Source organism: Etheostoma cragini, chromosome 1 (assembly GCF_013103735.1).
Source record: "Etheostoma cragini isolate CJK2018 chromosome 1, CSU_Ecrag_1.0, whole genome shotgun sequence".
Classification (NCBI taxonomy): Eukaryota; Metazoa; Chordata; class Actinopteri; order Perciformes; family Percidae; genus Etheostoma; species Etheostoma cragini.
The window spans coordinates 23,644,055-23,663,127 of NC_048407.1; the positions used below are offsets into that span (position 1 = coordinate 23,644,055).

Genomic DNA, 19,073 nt, shown 5'->3' on the forward strand with positions numbered 1-19,073 from the left:
TGCTGTTCAATGTTTTTGAGGTTGTTGTCAAGCCCAAAGAAAAAAATTCTGGGACTCATCTGTCTGTTGGTCTGTTAAATATCTCTATATATCTCCATTCCTTTTATCCCTCCATCTCTCCGTCCGTCTGTCCTTCTGCCTACTTACATCAGGAGGAGACATAAGGATATAACATGCAGGATCGAGTGGTGAGTCCATCCCTGTATCCCTCCTTCCAACTTTCCAGTCATCCAATGTGATGTCCTTCTTTAGGAGTTTTTTATGGGTTTAGATTTTTATTATTAAAGGGTAAAGGGTCCAAATATCAACATCTAATTGACTGTAGCTGTGTATCTGCCTCTCCGTCCTCCTTCTCTCCAGTCCTCCATCTGTCTAGCGATGTCTTGAGGACACGTCGAAGCAGGTGATCATCATGAGGTGGGCTTTGCAAAAGTTGACTCTGGTCTCCAGTTTGTTCGTCACGATCTCCAGAGCTTCCAAATACTCCAGTGAGTCGACTTCGTAGGCCTGCTGTAGCTCAACTGAACATGGACAGACAAGCAGAGATATGAAGGTGACACAATTTGCTAAAACACGGTTATATGTACGTACTTTGTTTATGAGAACATGACTATTTGTTTAAATCTGGTGATAATCTGTTTTTGTTATTGTCAACAAATTCCATGAAGAGACCAAGACTATTGAGAAATTGATCCTACTAACAATCGATGTGTGTATCCAAAGCTTTATTTCATGTGTCAAAAATCTCCACTGTTGTCCAAAAAATAATTAAACATCAATGATCCACACTGTTGCACTGGGTGACAGGTTTATTCATTACAGTGAATACAGGCACAATTTTTTTAGTTTTGATCTTAATTGTAAAGATGGGAAATAGTCCCCAAAAAACTATTTACTCTTGTTTGAGTAAAGTTTGCTAACAACAACAATGCCCAGTTGTTTTAGGAAAGCCAAGTCTTTTTAAATGTGAAACTTTATATTTGTGACCCATTTCTAAACATGCATCTTCACAAGGAGCCAATAGTCCACAAACAGGGTAAGGAAGTCAGAAAGTATCGAGTCAGATTAACGCTTTATTGGTTCTAATGTGTTTTCCCTTGATTTGTTGACAATAGAAAAACTATAGAAAAACACCAGCCGTGTTCTTTAAATACCTTATTTTTAGAAAGCAATTTCTTAAAATATACAGTATAGGTATGAACAGAACCATTCGATTAAACTGCCACTACGCTCTGAATATGTAAGTTCTCTTGAATTTCAACAACAGGCAAGAAGTATTAGAGAGAATATGCTTGATAACTTCTATGGATAATATCACATCCCATCAATCAGTTAAACTTGTTAAGAACAACTGGTGTAGAATACATTATAAGAGACACACACACACACACACACACACACTCCCTGATGTGTCAAGAGGCCTACTTACACTCGGTGGTCCATTTGTGCGCCTCCAGCATCAGGTACTGTTTGGTTTGTTCCAGCTCCTTCTTCAGACACTGGTACTTGGCTCTCACTTCACTGATTCTCTGCTGACGGTGTTCCAACAGACGGAGCTTGGCACTGACATACACCACCTCCTGACACACACAGAGAGGACAGACAGGCAGACATGGATTGAATTCCCCATTTATTTATCTGGGAGGATAATCCAGGATTGTGTTGTGAAACACAGCCTTAAGCAGCCTGCTTAACGTTACACGGTCGCACACATTCGCACTTCATCGACCCTCAGTGTGGCCGCAGTCGAGTGCTTTCGGACATTGAGCAGCTTCACTGGAGCAGTCGGGGGTTAAGTGGCTTTCTTAATGCCTGCTGTAGGGAAAATCTATATTTCATGGTTTTCTCTCTCACCCTCTTTCCCAAAGCTCACAATGCTCCCTCCGCTGGATTCATAAAGGTTTAAGAGTGGAAACCCCAAAAACCTGCACCATGCATTCATTTGCGACAATTTCACACTATTCTGCTAAATCTGGGAGATTTTTTATACTCGCTAAAAATTAAGTAACAGCAAGAAATATAATTTAGATTTATTGAAAATAAAAGCTCACTGTACATACAGAACACAATGCTAATGTTGATTCATTCACATCATGAAAATCCTTACTTTTTTTAAACGTTTTTTTTCTTAGGTTTTTTGTTCGTTTTTCCTTAACACATACAGAAGCTCTGGTTCCTTCACTTCCTATGTCACTGCCTTTTCTCCAGCTTCCTCCTCTTGTCCTACACGCATTGGTTTTTAATGTGGCCCACAACTATTATTCATCAAATCAATTTATTTGACATAGAGTGCAATATGCCTCCTGCCCTCTGGGCCTCTTTCTCGGCTCCTTGGCTCTCAACCTTCTTTAATTCTCTCTCCCACATCCATTTCTCATTCTCCTTCACCTGACAACTGTGCAGTATATTTTCTTCACATCATTTCTCCTTTTGTTAACCCTTTCCTGCTTTCTTTGCTCTGTCTTTTGTTTCCAACAGTCTTCCACACTGTTAGTTTGTCTTTCTTCCACCCCCCTTTTTCTAGCCTTATTTTACCATTTTTTTCTGACTTTAGCCAGACCGTAACGTAATGTCATTACCCATGGAGATTGGAGAATTTTAGTCTGATCTGTACCTGACATGTTTCCAATTCTCTCAAAGTCACAGCCTCCGTTACCTGTACAAACGGTGAAAACTAGCCTCACTTGCCTCCTTTTTCTCTCTCACCTTGCTCCCTCCTTTGTCTCTCCTCTTCTGCAGTCGCTCAACATCATCTATCTCGTACACCTTGATCTCGAAGGTTTCTGTAGTTGCCGTCGTGCCCCGGAAGTTTGAGGGAGTTGGGGGCCCTAGTGGGCCATCTACCCAGCATGCACCTGGGCTTGAGGAGGAGGAAGAAGAGGAAGTGATGGTCTGTTTGGATGAACGGTGAGAAGGTGAGGAGGAGGAAGAGTCCAAGGTCAGTGCCGGGATCAGACGACGACGCTGCAGACCTGAAAGAACAAATAAGATGAAGACAAAAACAGTGTTACACATCACCAGAGTGTTTCCAGACATAGAAACACATTTGGTGATTACAGCCCTCCAACTGTTTTTCATTTACTAAGTATTAAGCATAGCGTGATACTTAATTGGCTTTATCGTTCTAATTTATACCATTAAACTTTAAATTTTTTGTGATTTTTTGAAGTACACTTATTTGCTTTCTTTCCAAGAGTTACTTGAAAAGATCAATACCTGACAACCTCACAGCTCTATGAAGTCACTGTGCTCAACCAAAATGGCACATAACCACCCGTAAAAACAACAAATTAAATAAATGACATTTAACGTCCTAATTAGTGATCATTAGAGGTGCTGATAGGCAGATTTGGACAGAGTCAGGCTAGCTGTCTTTATGCTAAGCTAATGACTGCTCTCTGGAGCCTTATATTGAACAGACCGATATGAGAGTGGTATTGATCCTCTCATCTAATTCTCTGCAAGAAAACGTAATTTGCAAAATGTCAGCATATACCTTTAATGTAACATAATGCATATGTATTGTTGGGCCCACATGGCTAAATAATTACATAGGACAATTCAGGATGAAAAGGTAAACAAGATAAAAAAAACACATTTTCAGCTTCACAGTTAATTCATCAACACAGCCACACAGTAGACACAGACAGTACAACTTAAGTGTCCTTGTGCTGTACAGCGATCGCCTTACTTGTTTACTATTTACCATTTGCTTTGTGTCAGAATAAGTTTCAAATAGGGAAAAAATAGGAAGATGGCACATGGATATAAATGCACAATATTATAAGCTGAGGAAAGAAATCATAGTTGGTAGAGGAAAGAGAGGGATATGGATCAATCACTGGAGGGAGGCACAAAGGAAAAGATAAAAGAAAAGTATTGAGTGATTGAACAGAAAGGGAACTGAAAACAGATAATTGAGTGTGAAGTGAGATAAAAAGTTTAGTCTCTGTTCATGAAGCCCACAGATAAGGCCACTGTCTAATCTGCCCACTACGCTAGAATGAACACACATACTCATACATGCACACGCTTTGCATAGAAATTGACAGCCATGTAGGAATGAGAGTTATCAGATTTACCAGTAACTGAGGGAAAAGTTGAACGAGAGAGAGAAAGAGAAGGCAGAGAAAGTGGTGATTTTAATGAGGTCGCAGCTGTCTTTTGGTCTCAGTGTGCCACAGAAAGGTCAGAGACATTAGTATTTCATTATGTAGTAGAAAGAGGAATATAGAGAAAGAATAAGGGTCTGCAGGGGGAGAGAGTTGGAAAATGTTGGAAAGAAATAGATGAAAAAAAGACAAGGACAGGTAAAGACATTGAAGAGTTGGTGAATCTATTGTAAATCAAGCCAAAAGGGAGATTCAGCTGATTAAAGTCTGGGCTAACATCTTCTTAGGTTGCTTTAGTCTGTGGCACATCTTCCCATTTTTATTATTTATATTCTATCTGCCTGAATTAGGACCTAATTTTTGTATTCATCTTGAACATGTGCAACAAACAAGAGTAATCCTTTCTGTTTTCCTGTGACACTTTGACGGTCAATGTTCTCTTTGAAGCGCAGAATCAGTGGTTAAAAGGAAAATGCAGGTAAATCCAGACTTTATGCTGTGTGGCGGGAGGTGAGGCTGCATCCTACACGTGGATTGAAAAGATTACTCCAATTTAAAATGATAATGAGAGACACACCAGGAAGAGCTGCCTCTGTCCAATTTTATTTTATGCACATATCCACCCTCGTGGTTAGTGTAATTTGGCGGGTGCATTAGCTGTGCTGTTCTGGTGGATATATTCATTACAGCCCACACCAGCACATTCCCCTTACCATTTCACAGATGGGTGGTCAGGGTCACCTTTCCTACCTACCTCTCTTTCTGCAGCCACAGCTTCCTTCACTTTTCCCTGACCTGTTCATTGCTTTCTCTTTATACTGTCCCAATGGATTCTCCTCCATAGAAGTATTTCCTGTTAATTCTATTAGTTCTAGCTTCCTTTCTTAGCTTTCTATTATTTGTTTTAGCTTTAGCATTATTCTAATCACATTTGGTAAAATATTTCATCTCTTATAATATAAGAATAGTTTAGGTTCTTGAGAAGTGCAATCATTATTTCATGAATAACTAACCATGAGTGCAGTTCTCATTTGATTTTGTGGAGTTTGTGCTCTCACAGGGTGTTTGTAGGTTAATAACTTGCATGTGTTATTTAGATAACACTCATAGATTTGTCATATCTAAATTAAGGGGTGCTGTAGCTCTACTGATTAAGGAAAATTATGAATATGCCCCACTGTAAACAAGAGTAAGCCGACCGCTTTAATTTTTTACATGCGTTTCTTTGGAGCCTTCGTGATATCCCAAATCCAATTAAGTGAAAACATCATTAAAGCAACATGAAGAAAATAGATTTAAAGGTTTGTTTGTGACCCGTGTTGCTCCGGCTCTTCTTGCTGCTCTTGGAGCTCCGTCTGGAGGAGGTGGTGGCTGAGCTGTGCTCACTAAGAGAATCCTGAGCGGAGGAGGTGCTTCCTGTGTTCTCGCTGCTGTCTCTCAGCATGCTTTCATAGCCGCTGCTGCCTCCACTGTGGTAAAACAAGGCTGTCTTCCCCATGGCCGGGGGGAGCTCGCCACTCAGTACGCTGCTGTTAGATGCAGAATGAAAACACAGTTAAAGGTGAAATCATGAAATAAAATGTTTTAAGCAGCACCAAAAGTATTTCGTGAGTAATTTAAAGGTCCCATGGAGTGAAAATTTCACTTGAGGTTTTTTAACATTAATATGTGTTCCCCCAGCCTGCCTATGTTCCCCCAGTGGATAGAAACGGCGATAGGTGCACACCGAGCCCTGGGTATCCTGCTCTGCCATTTGAGAAAACGAATGCTCAGATGGGCCGATCTGGAAATTTGCCCCTTATGAGGGGCAAGGTTAAATTCTTCTTTCTCTGCTTTGCCCGCCCAGAGAATATGGCACACCCATGACAGAGAGACATCATGGCTTTCAAACAAGCAAAGTGGCAGTTGGTCAAGGCCACATCCCCAGCCTCCATCTTTCCCCCCCTCTCTCCTCCTCAAAAGCTACAGACTCAGAAATGGCACGTCCTAAAAAAAGCTCATTGTGGGACTGGCTCTAGTGGCTGCAATTCTGCCCCAAGGCAGAATTTTGGGAAAGAGACTTCAGGTATGGTATTGGGGGACTACTAAAGTCTATATAAAAAGATCCAAAAAGCACCTTGTAATGGGACCTTTAAATTTTGACGTTTCTCAATGAACTTAGGATTCAACCTGTTGTCACTAGCATGGCCACTGCTGCAGCGATGTGGTTTTCTGGGAGCTGTGATTTTGCTGTAAGGGGAGGGCAGGGTTTGGACCACTGCCGCCTTCTCCTCTCCCAGGACACCTCCACCACCACCACCACCATTTCCTGTTCCAGCTCCAGCTCCCCCTCCACTGAGAACATGAAAGTAGGATAAAAAAAGCTGAACCCATTAACAGATCTTGACATTTTGCCTTTTTAGTTTATTGTTAACTGCAGAGAGCAAAGGGAATGGCGTCCCGTGTTTTATGAATCTCACGCCTGGTGTAATTTTCGATGTTTATGATTCCCTACTAAATGCTTGAAATGTAAAAGGACATCAAGTAAAACTGACTAACCTTGCCCCTCCAACTACTCTTTCCTCTGCTGGATCTGAGCCACTTCCCTGAGCATGACTCCTGGAACGAGAGCCTGCACTTCCCTGGAGGAGCTCTGAGATTCGACCGTTGACAGCCCGGAGGGGCAGCTTGGCAGCCAGGCTTCCCCCTCGACTGCGACTCAAAGATTGTGTAGACCAGGATCCAGGGGAAGGTCCCTGCTGCGGCAGAGGGCTCTGGACTGAGCTCTGGGGCTGAGGAAACAGATAAATGGCTTAGGTGGATGGAAGAAGAAACAGAGGCCATGACCACTTGCATTGAGTCATTGATGAATGTGATTGTTGTGTAAAGCTGAAAGTGCACAATGAGGAAGGTCTGGCAGTTGTTAAAACTGCGTGGTTCATGTAGTTTTTGTCTGATGACCAGAGTCATAGTTTACAGCTGTTAAGATGGTGTTCATATACAGTTAAGAAATATTCCGTCCTACCTTTCCATTAGGAGGAAGGCTGGAGCTGCGGCTGGACGCTTGGCTTAAAGACTTGGTGGAGAAGCTGAGAGTCTTTGTGCTGGATGCAGACAGACTCCTGGCCTTAGGACTGCTGGTCATCAGCAGCTTACTGACCGCTGAGATCTTTGACTGACCGTTGACTTTGGCTGGTGACTGTGCAGCGCAACTTGGACCAGGACTGCCACTGAAAGTGAAGCCGCCGGTGTTTCCAGTAGGAGAAGACACTGGTCCAGTACGGGTGAGGCTGCGCCCAGTACGAGGCATGGTGCTGTCCCCCTTCACTCCTCCTCCTCCTCCTCCTCCTCCTCCTCTCAGGCTCCCCCCTCTCTCCAGAGAGAAGCAGTCATAGTGGTGTGAACCACTTTGGGAGCTGTGGGCTCGACCCAGAGAGTTTGTTCTGTTTGCAAGCTGTTCCAACTTGGCGCTGAAAAGTCTGCTGCTGTCTATGCTTGAGCCTCGTTGTCTGATGAGCCCTGCATCATCTACTGAGCTGCCCAGTAATGACACTCCATGGCTGGGTTGGTGGAGAGGGCTGGCTGCCCTGTTCCGCTGGTCAAGGCTTGACTTCCGTACCGGCGGCAGAGGTGGGATTCCCCCCTTCTTGTGGGAGAAAAAGCCCTGTTTTCCAGTTGATCCTCTGCGGTCAAGTGTGGACCGGGGACTGCAGGGAGTTGAACTGGTGACGCCAAGATTACGGTACTCGTTTCCATTGTCCAAGCCGTCCTGGCGGTTGAGACGATGCCAGCCGCGTGGAAGACTGGCAGTACGGTGGATATCTGGGCTGTAGATACTAGTCAGATTTTCTCCATGGGCAACAACAGCAACCATCTCACAGCCATCCACCATTCTTTTAAAGGAATCTGGAGACGACACAACCTCACCACCTGAACTAGAGCTGCCATGATCTCCACCTGGTGATGAAAGAATAGCTGTTAGGAGGGAACATCAACTTAATTTTAAGAAGCCTGTAAGTCTTTTTCATTCCTTCTTCATATTTCACTGTTTCTTTCCATCAGGCCCGGACCGGCCACCGGCAGCTGATTAGCCTGAAAGTTTCGTATTCAAAAAAACAACTATACCCCTCCCAAGGTGTGTCTATATTTTGAAATAATGAAGAACAAAACTTGTATACTCTCCTCTTACTCAGAGGTACATGATAATCAACAGAAGTTCCGTGAGCTCTGAGGAAATGACAGGTGCAAAACAAACACTCTTAATTCTTGTAGCCTTAATTATGGAACTGCAGTTGACTAACTCTTCAAACTGACAGATAATTGGCATTTGACACGCATTATTTGTGTGTAATAATAAAACTAAAAGAAATGTTACAAAGCGGTTACAGTATATGTGGTCTTTTGTGAATATGTGGAGACTGGCCTAGCCTGACATCTGATTCCCGACCTGAACTATTATCCCGGTCCGGCCCTCCTTACCGTCCTTGCAGAAGCTCCTCTGGTCTCCGGTCCCAGCTCCAGTCTGACTATTTGAATGCTCAACATTCCTCTTCTCTGGCTTTACTTCACATACAAGCTCCCTGGACCTTTCCTCCTCCATGCCACGCTTCAACCAGGGGTCTTCAAAGCTTATCTCACTTGAAATAGAAGCTAAAAGTGGTGCATTAAATTTGCCTGGGTCTTTCATTAAGGTGCTCTTGGTAGGCAAAGAGAGAATTGTTGGTTCCTGTATAACCATGGGTTTAACAGTCACACACGGGTGCACACTGATGGTGGTCTTGAAGGGAGAGAGGCTACTAGGTCCTTTGAGAATTTGGATGTTAGTTTTAGCCATGGATGGAGGCAGTTTCCTCAGCCTGTCTTTTGTTGGAGTTGCCTTATCACTCCCGTTTTCTGACAGCACCACCTGTCCTTCCAGACTCCCTCTGCTCGGGGTGCCACAGCTTTCACAACCACCCAGCCCCTCCACTCCAAACAAAAGGCTGTGGTTGGGTTCAGGTTCAGCCAGGGCCTCCCCTTGCTGGCTCTGGGACTGACTGAAGCTGTGGAGAGACTGGTCAGCCTCACTGCCCACACTCAGATCACTCATCCAGGAGGAGATGGGTGAACCACTGTTAGACATTGTGGCTAAGGCTTCCCCTTCTATCCGCAGCTTGGCCATGGCCACCTACAACGGGACACAATTCAATTGGGTACGGCATCTTCAAATCCCAAAAATAAAGATTTGTGTTTTATAAAAATGGTATACATTTGATTACCCGGAGATTTATAGTCTTATAGACCCAAATAATGGACTCATTGCATCCATCAGCCAATCAGACAATGCCAATGATGAGAAAGAATTTCCCATCAGGCCATGTTGGCCCCACAGCCCTATTCTGTGGCTTTTGGTGGGTATTGTTCAGTATTTGGTTCTTATAGTTAAAATCATATCAAATCCATATGTGTGAACATTAACTCTAGTTTAGGACACATATACACATGCAAAATGATCGTAGTTGTTGTGCAAAGCAAAGTCAGTCACACTAACCTCTGCCATGGCAACAACATCTGTAACCCCTGAGGTTGTTGCAAGACCTGCAGGCATGTGATAATCCTCCACAGCTCCATCCTCAGCAGTACTGCTGATGACGCAGACGGATTGAGAGCCCAAGGCAAAGGCAGAGATGGAGGAACAGTCGCTTTTAAAGCTTATGATGCTGGTAGGACGACAGGTCAGACCCTGAGTGTCCGTTAGAGCTGTCACATCAAGGTCCTCATCGCCTCCCGAAGCAAGAGTGTACACTAGTTCATCCTCCCCAAGTGAGAGAGACCCAACTGTTCCTACGGATACTGCTGGTCCTGAGGCAGCAAGTGGAGGAGAGCATGATAACCAAGTTACCACATTTCCTATATTTGTCGTCATAATTTTTCCTCTGTTTTTGCATATGACTTATTTTTTTTTATCTTACTCCCTTCCTTGTGCAAAAATAGCAATTTTTACTGCAACTCACCATCCCTGTGCGTGTCCAGGGGTATTGGGGGGACGTCATCGTCACACAGTGTCTCGGCTGATCCCAGGCTGGCAGACAGAGACTGAGTTGGCTCTTGGACTTGTGGGCTCATGCCCACCGGGGAGGTCCTTGACAACAGGGAACCTGTGGAGGATCGGCCGCTGTCTACAGCCAAACTGTCTGCAGAATCAAAAACCAACATTGTAATTAATTTTGTTTCCCACTTGCAAAATACAAGGAAATTGGCTTCACACTATGCCAATGCCAATTTGGAAACCCTGCTTATTTAACTAATAAATAGAGTTGTGCTCAGGCACTGTGTATGTGACTATGGTTTATATGTATGTAGACTCTATTATTGCCCCATAAAAGTGGCATAAAACAGCAACAGCTCAGTGGTAGAGCGGTCGCCTGCCAATTGGAAGGTTGGTAGTTCCATCCTTTACCCTGCAGTCCCATGTCCAAGTGTCCTTGGACAAGACACCAATTGGAGTGTAAATGTGTGAGTGTTTATCTGATGAGCAGGTGGCACCTTGTACGGCACAGTGTGTGAGTAGTAAATGGTTCCTGTACTATCTAAAAGCACTCTGAGTCGTTGTTAAGACTATAAAAGTGCTGTATAAAAACAGTCCATTTACATTACGAGCAGGAGTTAGATGCATTTATGGACGCCCAATAACAGACTGTTTATACTGTTTATCGTTAAGACTTAAGCAGTTCCAATAGTACTCACAGTACTCTAAAGCATATCCAAAGCATAAACATATAGAAAGATGCATACTGTCTGAAGTCAAAGTATCACTGGTCTGGTCTTGAGCCAGAGTGTGTGAGGAAAGAGGGGGCGTTGCCGGCATCACGCCCTTCTGGGTGTACACTTTACACCGCTGGGACGGGGAGGACGGAGGCCTGAGGAGGGATACAAAGATCCAGCATTATGGAGCCAGTCTTTGGTACTGCTGTTGTCTTAAACATTTAGACTGTTCATTAGGTCGCATGCAACTCTATTGGTGCTTACGGTTTGATTTAGTAATAATAGTGATAAAATTTAATATTAAGATTTTCTTTAGACATCTTTCACATTTTTTTTTCATTACAACTGAAGCCCACAGGCAAACGTATTACCCACACGTACTGTATGTATGTGTCCTTTACCTGTAGTCTGAGGTTTTGGTCAGGCTGGCAATGCCGAGGCGCGGTGATCCTAACGGCCGTGCCTTCCCCTCAGGGTTACTGCCCACATTCAGATTTTCACTGAATGTTGAGAAAGACAATACAGGAGAAATCTTGACAATTAAAGTTAAATGCTTTCCAAAGGCTAATAACAACATCTGCAAAAAATTATTTACATCATTTATATATAACTCAACCTTTCCTCACCTGTCATGCAGGGAGCTCTTAGCCCTGTGCAGGGGGTTCGAGGTGATGCTGCTGCTTCCTGTAACACTTCTGGTACTAGTAACTATTGGGGAACCAGAAGTCTGTGCCAGGCTGTGGATTATGGTCCGGGCCAGCTCTGCCTCCTCCACCACTTCCTTGATGTCCTGCAGCTGCTGGTCATTGGTCCTGCTCCTGGCTGCTGCTGCTTCTGCTGAGGAGGATAACTGCACTGCACCTCCTACAGTAAATGCAGAGCCTGTGGGATGTTAAACAAAACAATGTTTTTCACATCCCCGAAATAAAATAGGCCTTGACTTTATGCTGAATTATAGAACTACAATTGTCACACTAGTTTACGGAAGCTTCAAAGGCAGTTCTTGGTCACAGTGATTCAGGTCCTAAAAGTAAGTCTCTGGAATACAACATATGTGTAAAGCAATGTTTAATTAATTAACCTGTTTTTATTTCTGCATCCAACACATCAGCAGAGCCAGGAGCAGAGGGAGCTGAGGTTGGGACAGCTGAGGACAGACATGGCTCTTGTTTGGCTCCTTGTTTGCTTGCTGGAACCTCTTCAAAGGTGAACTTTGCCACCTGAACAAAGGTACAGAGTGATGGATGAAAAGGAGAAATGCTCCCTTCTTTGTTTGATTTAATTCTTGACAAAGGAAATGCTCTCGACTTCTGTCGCCTTTTGTTTTAAAATTAGAGCACACTGTTGTCCAAGAGAACTTCAATGGTGGAGAATGAAAATTAACAAGATCACTTGACCTGCTATCATCAACAAAAAAACAGGTCCTGAAACAAATATTTTCAAAATAATAAGGTACTATCTTTTCAAATGTGTTATTTTGTAACACAATAGAAAGCATCTGCTTATCAAAAGGGACAGAAAAACTGACAAAAAAAAACAAAAGCTGTGACAGCAAGCAAAAGGTTTAGCAGATACAAACTAAAACAATTTTTCCATTGGAATAAAGGATAAAACTTTACTTGAAGGTATCTACATAAGAGTGCTGTGACACTGTCATAAACATTATAAACAAGTCATAAACATTTATGACATAACACTTCTTTTAGTAAGTGTCATTTGGTTTTGTCATGACAAGTTATAGTTATGTGTCATGAGAGTGTCATGTGTTCATGACAGTGTTGTGTCTCTCGTATGTAGATACCTTCAAGTAAAGTGTTACTGAATAAAGTGTTCGACACACCCTAGCTGAATCTCATGTCTCTTAGTCGATAGCCCCTCCTCGGTGAAGGCCGTCCTAAAGCTCTCATTTCTGCCCTGAGGAGGGATCATCGAGGAGCTATAGGCGAGGATACACAAGAGCTGTCTCTCTGGAAGCCGTGCAGCTAAAGGAGTTGCTAACTCCGCCCAAACAGCTGACGTATTCATGTGACACTTCAGAGGAAAGGACATCTCATCTCTCTAAAACACATTTGCTTGTTGCCTCTCTCCTTGCATGATTTCCTCGCATCTCTCCCATGCATCCTCAGTGGGAGTGACTAAGACACGAGGAAGCGAGGCAAGTGGAAGAGTTTGGTATGCAGTTTAATATAACATAGACAGAAAACTCTCATCACCTCCTCGCTGCCGTCAATGCAGTCCAGTCTCTCCTGCAGCTCAGCGAAGGTGTTGCATTTCAGGCACTCGGCTCCTTCCTCAGGGACAGGGGCCAAGGGCTGCCCAAGCAGTGACTGACAGGGCTGAGGCAGAGGTTGAGAGGGGCCACTGGGCTGGCCTTCTGGCTGAGGCTGCACCTGTTCCAGCAGAAATCAAGCAGACGTAAGTTTCAATACAACAAACATTCTATTGATTACTGCTGATTGTCTAAACTCTAAATGTAAATATATTTAAATTACCTTGGTCTGGGCTCCAGCTGCCTGACTTTGACTTTGTGTTTGATGCTGCTCTGAAGTTTTACCTCGAAGCAAAGTGGGAATAATTGGCACAAAGTCTGGTGGTCCCTCATTGTCCGTCAGCTCTTTATCTGACATCGCCGCCCCGTTCGGGCCCACATAGATGACCGTGTCACATGACTGCTCGCTGCTCGAATATTCGTCAGGGTCACTGGACAGTCGCAGCAACGGAAGGTCAGAGTCAGTGTCACCGCGGTGATGGAAAGGTCGCAGATGGGTCGGGCGACGCATGCGACCCTCCTCACAGGAGCTCTCTCCTCCAGATGAGCTGGACGTGTATTGCTAAGGAGGGATAAAGACAGACAAGGAGGAGGCAGAGTAGGTGGTGAGAGAGAAAATTCCCTTTTTAGATTGGCAGAGCGTGAAATATTATTTTTTTTTTTCCTTTAATTGACAGTTTTCACTGGAGAGAGAGAAAAAGATAACATACATACAGATCCTGGACATTAACCTTAGCCAAGTAACTTTAATTTAATTCAATTATTCCTATTTCTATCACAGACTGGCACTTTAAGGTATCTACTGACTTCAGTTTTTTTATTCTTATTTTTCGAGCTCTGTATCCATTACGCTGAACAATTTTTAGATAAGTAAGCATGAGAAGTGAAAGATGAGAAGGTGTCAGCAGCACATGGGGTTTAGGTGCTGAAAATGGAGAGGAGGGAAAAAAGCACAAGAACTCCAGAAATAAAACATTATGTTTTGCCATATCAAGAGCAATGTCAAGATTATGAGCAGGACGTATGTTTCATTGTTAAGATTGACACGGACACTAATTAACAGTTACGTGTCCACTTGTTAAAGCATCGTACCAGTGACTTGAACTCAATGTACCTAAAGTTTTAGTTTCATAGGATCCCAATTTGAATGAAGTATTGAGGTTTCATCAAAACTTACCACTGTGACTTTAGTTTTCTTCTTTTTCATGCGGAGGACGCGGGAAGCAATCTGGATGGTGGAAAGGGTTTCTGAGAAATCTCTGGGTGAGGCAGAGATGTGAGCAATCATGGTGGTCCGGCAGTTCATGTTGCCTAGCGACTCCCTTAGCAACATGGTCAGCTTGCTGTCCCTAGTAACACATATACACCGAGATGTGAGCACTATAGACGTTGGAAATGCACACAGTCACTCAAAGTTGTGACAAAACTGGTCAATTTTCTAACCGACCCCCACGCACGTCTGACAAATAATTATTAATAGCTTGTCTCGGTTACAGTCTACTCTAATGACAAAAACCCTAGGCTAACAGATTCATTGGCTGTAAATGAAGCTACAATATTTAAAAGATAAAGTTAATAGTTGTTATTAATTATGTTGATAGTTGATTAATGCTGTTTAAAGACATTAAAGGTTGCTATTCCAGGCTAAAGCTAACACGTTCTTAAAAGAAGCACTCTGGATATTATGTAGTCTAATATTGGGAGATGATCTATCTCCAAGAGAGATTATGCTCGCAGATGGGGGAGTAAAAGTAGGCTGTGTGTTTAAGAAAAGACTTTTCCTGGGTGGGTTACTGCAATCATTCATAGCTGTGTGTGTGTGTGTGTGTGTGTGTGTGTGTGTGTGTGTGTGTGTGTGTGTGTGTGTGTGTGTGTGTGTGTGTGTGTGTGTGCATGCGTGTGGGCGTGCATGCTGAGGCCTGCAGGCGAGTAAAGCTCCTTTGTGGCCCAATGCCTCACGCTGCTGTCCCCCTTTTCTAAAAACACTGCCTACAGGCATGTCTCACACACGTATGTGTGCATTCACACGCGCACACACACACACACGTACACACACACAAGTATGTATACACGCCAATCTTGACCTCCTCTTTCTCATTGATGCTCTACTCCTCTCTTTTCTTCTTTCTCGTTTTGCTGCCTCAGGCTTCAGCAAACGCTCTTCTCTTTCCCTCAATTTATCTCTATAGCTATATCTCTTCGTGAGATTAATGTAGGTAAATTCATGACTCATGAAGTATTAATTTGCATGTTAATTCAAGTGTTGGAGACGTTGGATTGGATTTTACCTCCCATCTTGCGCTAGATTTATTACCTTTTTTTTTTACCAGGGTAGACTGTGTGTAACATGATGCTCTCTATGATTAAAACTTGCCTATAATAAAAGCGTCATATAAATTTCAAGATCACCGCAACAAGAAGCTAATATTAAGGAGCACGGTTGAAGAAGCAGGTTGTTCACTCACAGACTTTTACCTATATATGACTGAGCTAATAAATTAAGAAAATCTAAACTTTTCTGGAGTTTGCTGGAATGTTGATGCTTTTGTTGCTAATATTAAGAATTGCAATGGTTAGTTGGTACATTGAAGTGTAGTAGAACTGACTGTGTCCCTGGAGTTGCTTGCATGACAAAGAGACTCCAGACAGCAGCATAGAAGATGGGTTTCAATGGTAAAATGTAGGGAGCTGTAGACAGAAGGGGGACTTTGCCAGACAGAGAAATACAGCAAGCCAGATGGAAGTGGTCTGATTTTGGACAGGGAGCTGTAGAGAGTCCCTGATGAGGAAGGTTAGGGAATGTGAGACGAGCCTTTAAATCTGCATGAGCATGTTGTGTCTGAAACGTTGTCTGTCTGCCATCACACTGAGATGCTTGGATTCATGTCTGGGCTAGAGCCAATGTGTTGATTTTGTGGTAACAGAGAACTGTCTGCCCTTTTTTCTTGAACTGGAAAGCTACAAACACATGACAATGTCTACTGATCACCTGGCACCAGTTACCTAGCAACAGTACTGGAACAAGAGTGGGATTAAAAGAACAGGATGGGACCCTATCTCAGAAGTAATGAAGCAATGAGAGACACTGTGATGAAGTTAATGGAGCCGAAATCTTGAAATCAAACTGGATTTAAGCACCTTTTTGGTTTCAGTTGGTCAGTCCATCTCTTTGGTCCAGACTGAAATATCACAACTATCAGATGGATCGCCATTAAAACCTGTACATCCGTGATCCCCGGATGATGAAACATAATGACTTAGTTGATCCTGTGACTTTTTCACTAGCGCTACCATGAGGTTGACACTTTTGGTTTCTAGTGAAATTTATTGGATGGCCATGAAATTTGGTTCAGACCTCCATAATGCCCCAATGGTGAATCCGAATGATATTGGTGATCCCTTGACTTTCCCTTAGCACCACTAGCACATCAAAATTAAAAAATAATTTGACTTATCCAGTGAAATATCTTAACAGATACAGTACAAGATGATTTGGCACAAATTTTGCACGCCTACATTTTGAACATTCATGTTCCCTGCAGGATGAATCATAATAACGATGGAAGGGAAGAAGTGAAAATTTCACATTGTTAAATAGTTTCCTTAATGAACAAATACCTTCAAATTCCCATCAGCCTCAGCTGTACTTTCTATATAGAGCTAATTTGATAACTTTAGCATGCTAACATGCTTAACTTGCATAATTAACAATGTAAATATTATCTTCTTATTATCTTCTTACCCACTTAACAGTCATTGCTACAATGTTTAGATGTTGTTTGCATTTTTGGCATTTTGCTCAAAGCACCACTGTCCTTACTTAAGTCAAGCCTCGCAGAGCTGCTAGCATTGCTGTAGTCTCTGGTCATGTTTTTTTGGAAGTAATTAGTAGTCTACTTTGTACCTCGGTTTGTTCAAATGCTTGCTATTTTAAAATGAGTTTACTGTATGACAACACTCATCCATTCTCTCATATTTCAAGGAAGAAGATAATTCAACAAATGGCTACCAGCTGCTCAAAAACACAATATTTTCATTAAATAGTCTTATATATCCTGCTGAGTGTTCCCCAGCAGTGACACACTCCACCCATTTCCACATCCATGTTAGCTTGTGCTCCATAGCCTTGTTCAGTCATTTGTGATTCCGTGGTGACATCCTTGGTTCGAGAGAAGTGGCAGTAACAAGGCATACACTGCTCAACCAGACTAAATCCCCTAACAATCAGACAACAGTCTGAATCAACAGTGCCAAACCAGACTCAGCGCAGCTTTGCTTGCAGCTTCAGTGTTGGGTAGCAGGTTGTTTTGCAATGTAAATGCAAAAGTTGGTGATTAAAAAAACAGCAGGAAGCACAGGGCTACAAAGCGCTTAAGGACTGTGGAAGAGGAAGGAGGAAGGAGGGAAGAAAAGAGGATTTAAATGGAGGTAAAAGGTAAAATGAGGACGTGTACAGTTCTCTCCTCTATCTATTCTCTATTTTGCACTCATTGCCAGTCAGTTAACCAACAAAATGAATATGATGAATATGTAACAGCAGCTGTTGTTTATAACAATAAGTCTCCAAAACCTGAAGCAACTTGAAATCTCTTGTCTGCTTTTCTCTCTTCCTCTCCTTCAGCTCCAAAACATCCTGCTTTCCTCCTTATTTCACCCTTTAATGCTTTTTCTCTGAAGTTGTTAACTGGGCCTCTTGGATCCTCTTCTTTGTTTTTACCTCAATTTCTTTTCCTTACTTCATTCAAAGCATCTTAGCTCATTTCCTTACTGCTCTCCTCTTCTACTCTCCTCACACACACACACTCGTGCACTAGCTTGCATTAGCTTACTTGTATGGGATGTGCTTGCTCCCGTTGACCAGGGCCAGGATCACGTTGCCGAGGGCAGATAGGGAAAGGCACAGAGGGGCCGAACTTGGCGAAGAGTTCTCCTTGCTTTTGCCTCCTGCTACACCTCCTCCTCCAAGTATTTTGACATCACAGCTACCCAGGTCAAGCAGGTGGAGGCGACTGCGACCCCCTGACACTAGCAGAGTGAGAAAATATTTTGAAAGACAGATCAGTCTTGGATTTATGTAGTGACCATTCTGTAGGTTAGATTTTCCACAATTAAAATCCGGATAATCTTATAATTTGCAATTTAACTTTGGTAATGTTTGGTGTATTTTTTCAGACGTATAGGGAGTACACACACACACACACACACACACACACACACACACACACACACACACACCCACCCACAGTACACACAAACATTTCTGCCTTGTTCTCTCAAATATGCATGAATTAGAAACGAAAAATAATTACGAGCACTGAAATAGTTATTATCAGCTATATTTTTATCAGACATTTGTCACAGTCTCTCTTGGTCAAATGCACAAAGAAACTATACTCCTGCATTTTTTATTGATGTAGACGTGAGTGGTTGTGTGAATTAATCTAACAAAACAAGTATATAAGAATCATGCAGTCTATGACAGGTATGTGTACAACTCTGTCAAGAATTCTGATGCTTAATCCATATTAAATACATTTATCTGTTTATCATTGTTGTATATACAAATATTTCAATAGTAAACTGCATGTTTGTGGCTTCTTTTATTTTAATATGATTAACAGATGTAGGACTCACAGCAGGCAACGTGCTATGTGATGACTGCAGCCGTGTAAGTAGCTGTTTGTTGTTATGTATTAATGTTAATAATTATTAAAACAAACAGTACTTACTCCCTCCTTTGCCTGTTTTTTCCATTCGATACTGGTATATGTGTAACGTAAACAGCATGTGTGAGTTTCTGTGTTCTTCTTCGGTGGTGTTAGGGCGTTGACTACTGTGGCGAGCTGCTATGGCTGCATCCAGAAACCAGGCTGCCTTCTCTGGGGTCGGAGCACGCAGTTCAGACTGGTTCTGAAGCTAAAAAATGTGTGGGAGGAGAAAAAAATGTCAGAAGTTAAAGAAGAATCAAG

General features: G+C 42.7%; 1 protein-coding gene across 2 annotated transcripts in view; it reads right to left on the reverse strand.

Annotated features, from left to right (window-relative positions):
* Nucleotides 1-261: 261 nt before the first annotated feature.
* kif26ba (kinesin family member 26Ba) overlaps nucleotides 262-19,073 on the reverse strand; it is a 78,309-nt gene continuing 59,497 nt past the window's right edge. Inside the window, exons 10-28 of one of the 2 annotated variants that reach the window (XM_034876933.1) lie at nucleotides 18,834-19,020; nucleotides 17,934-18,129; nucleotides 14,282-14,453; nucleotides 13,328-13,666; nucleotides 13,049-13,225; nucleotides 11,917-12,055; nucleotides 11,462-11,717; nucleotides 11,237-11,335; nucleotides 10,866-10,990; nucleotides 10,085-10,264; nucleotides 9,622-9,938; nucleotides 8,571-9,258; nucleotides 7,117-8,048; nucleotides 6,651-6,883; nucleotides 6,282-6,446; nucleotides 5,427-5,641; nucleotides 2,707-2,972; nucleotides 1,430-1,580; nucleotides 262-521 (exon numbers count right to left, since the gene is read on the reverse strand). In XM_034876933.1, coding sequence (XP_034732824.1) covers nucleotides 373-521; nucleotides 1,430-1,580; nucleotides 2,707-2,972; nucleotides 5,427-5,641; nucleotides 6,282-6,446; nucleotides 6,651-6,883; nucleotides 7,117-8,048; nucleotides 8,571-9,258; nucleotides 9,622-9,938; nucleotides 10,085-10,264; nucleotides 10,866-10,990; nucleotides 11,237-11,335; nucleotides 11,462-11,717; nucleotides 11,917-12,055; nucleotides 13,049-13,225; nucleotides 13,328-13,666; nucleotides 14,282-14,453; nucleotides 17,934-18,129; nucleotides 18,834-19,020 — 4,986 coding nt within the window. In that variant the 3' untranslated portion in view covers nucleotides 262-372. Of the gene's footprint in view, nucleotides 522-1,429; nucleotides 1,581-2,706; nucleotides 2,973-5,426; nucleotides 5,642-6,281; nucleotides 6,447-6,650; nucleotides 6,884-7,116; nucleotides 8,049-8,570; nucleotides 9,259-9,621; nucleotides 9,939-10,084; nucleotides 10,265-10,865; nucleotides 10,991-11,236; nucleotides 11,339-11,461; nucleotides 11,718-11,916; nucleotides 12,056-13,048; nucleotides 13,226-13,327; nucleotides 13,667-14,281; nucleotides 14,454-17,933; nucleotides 18,130-18,833; nucleotides 19,021-19,073 lie in introns of both variants that reach the window. The other variant, XM_034876924.1, reaches the window with a different exon arrangement.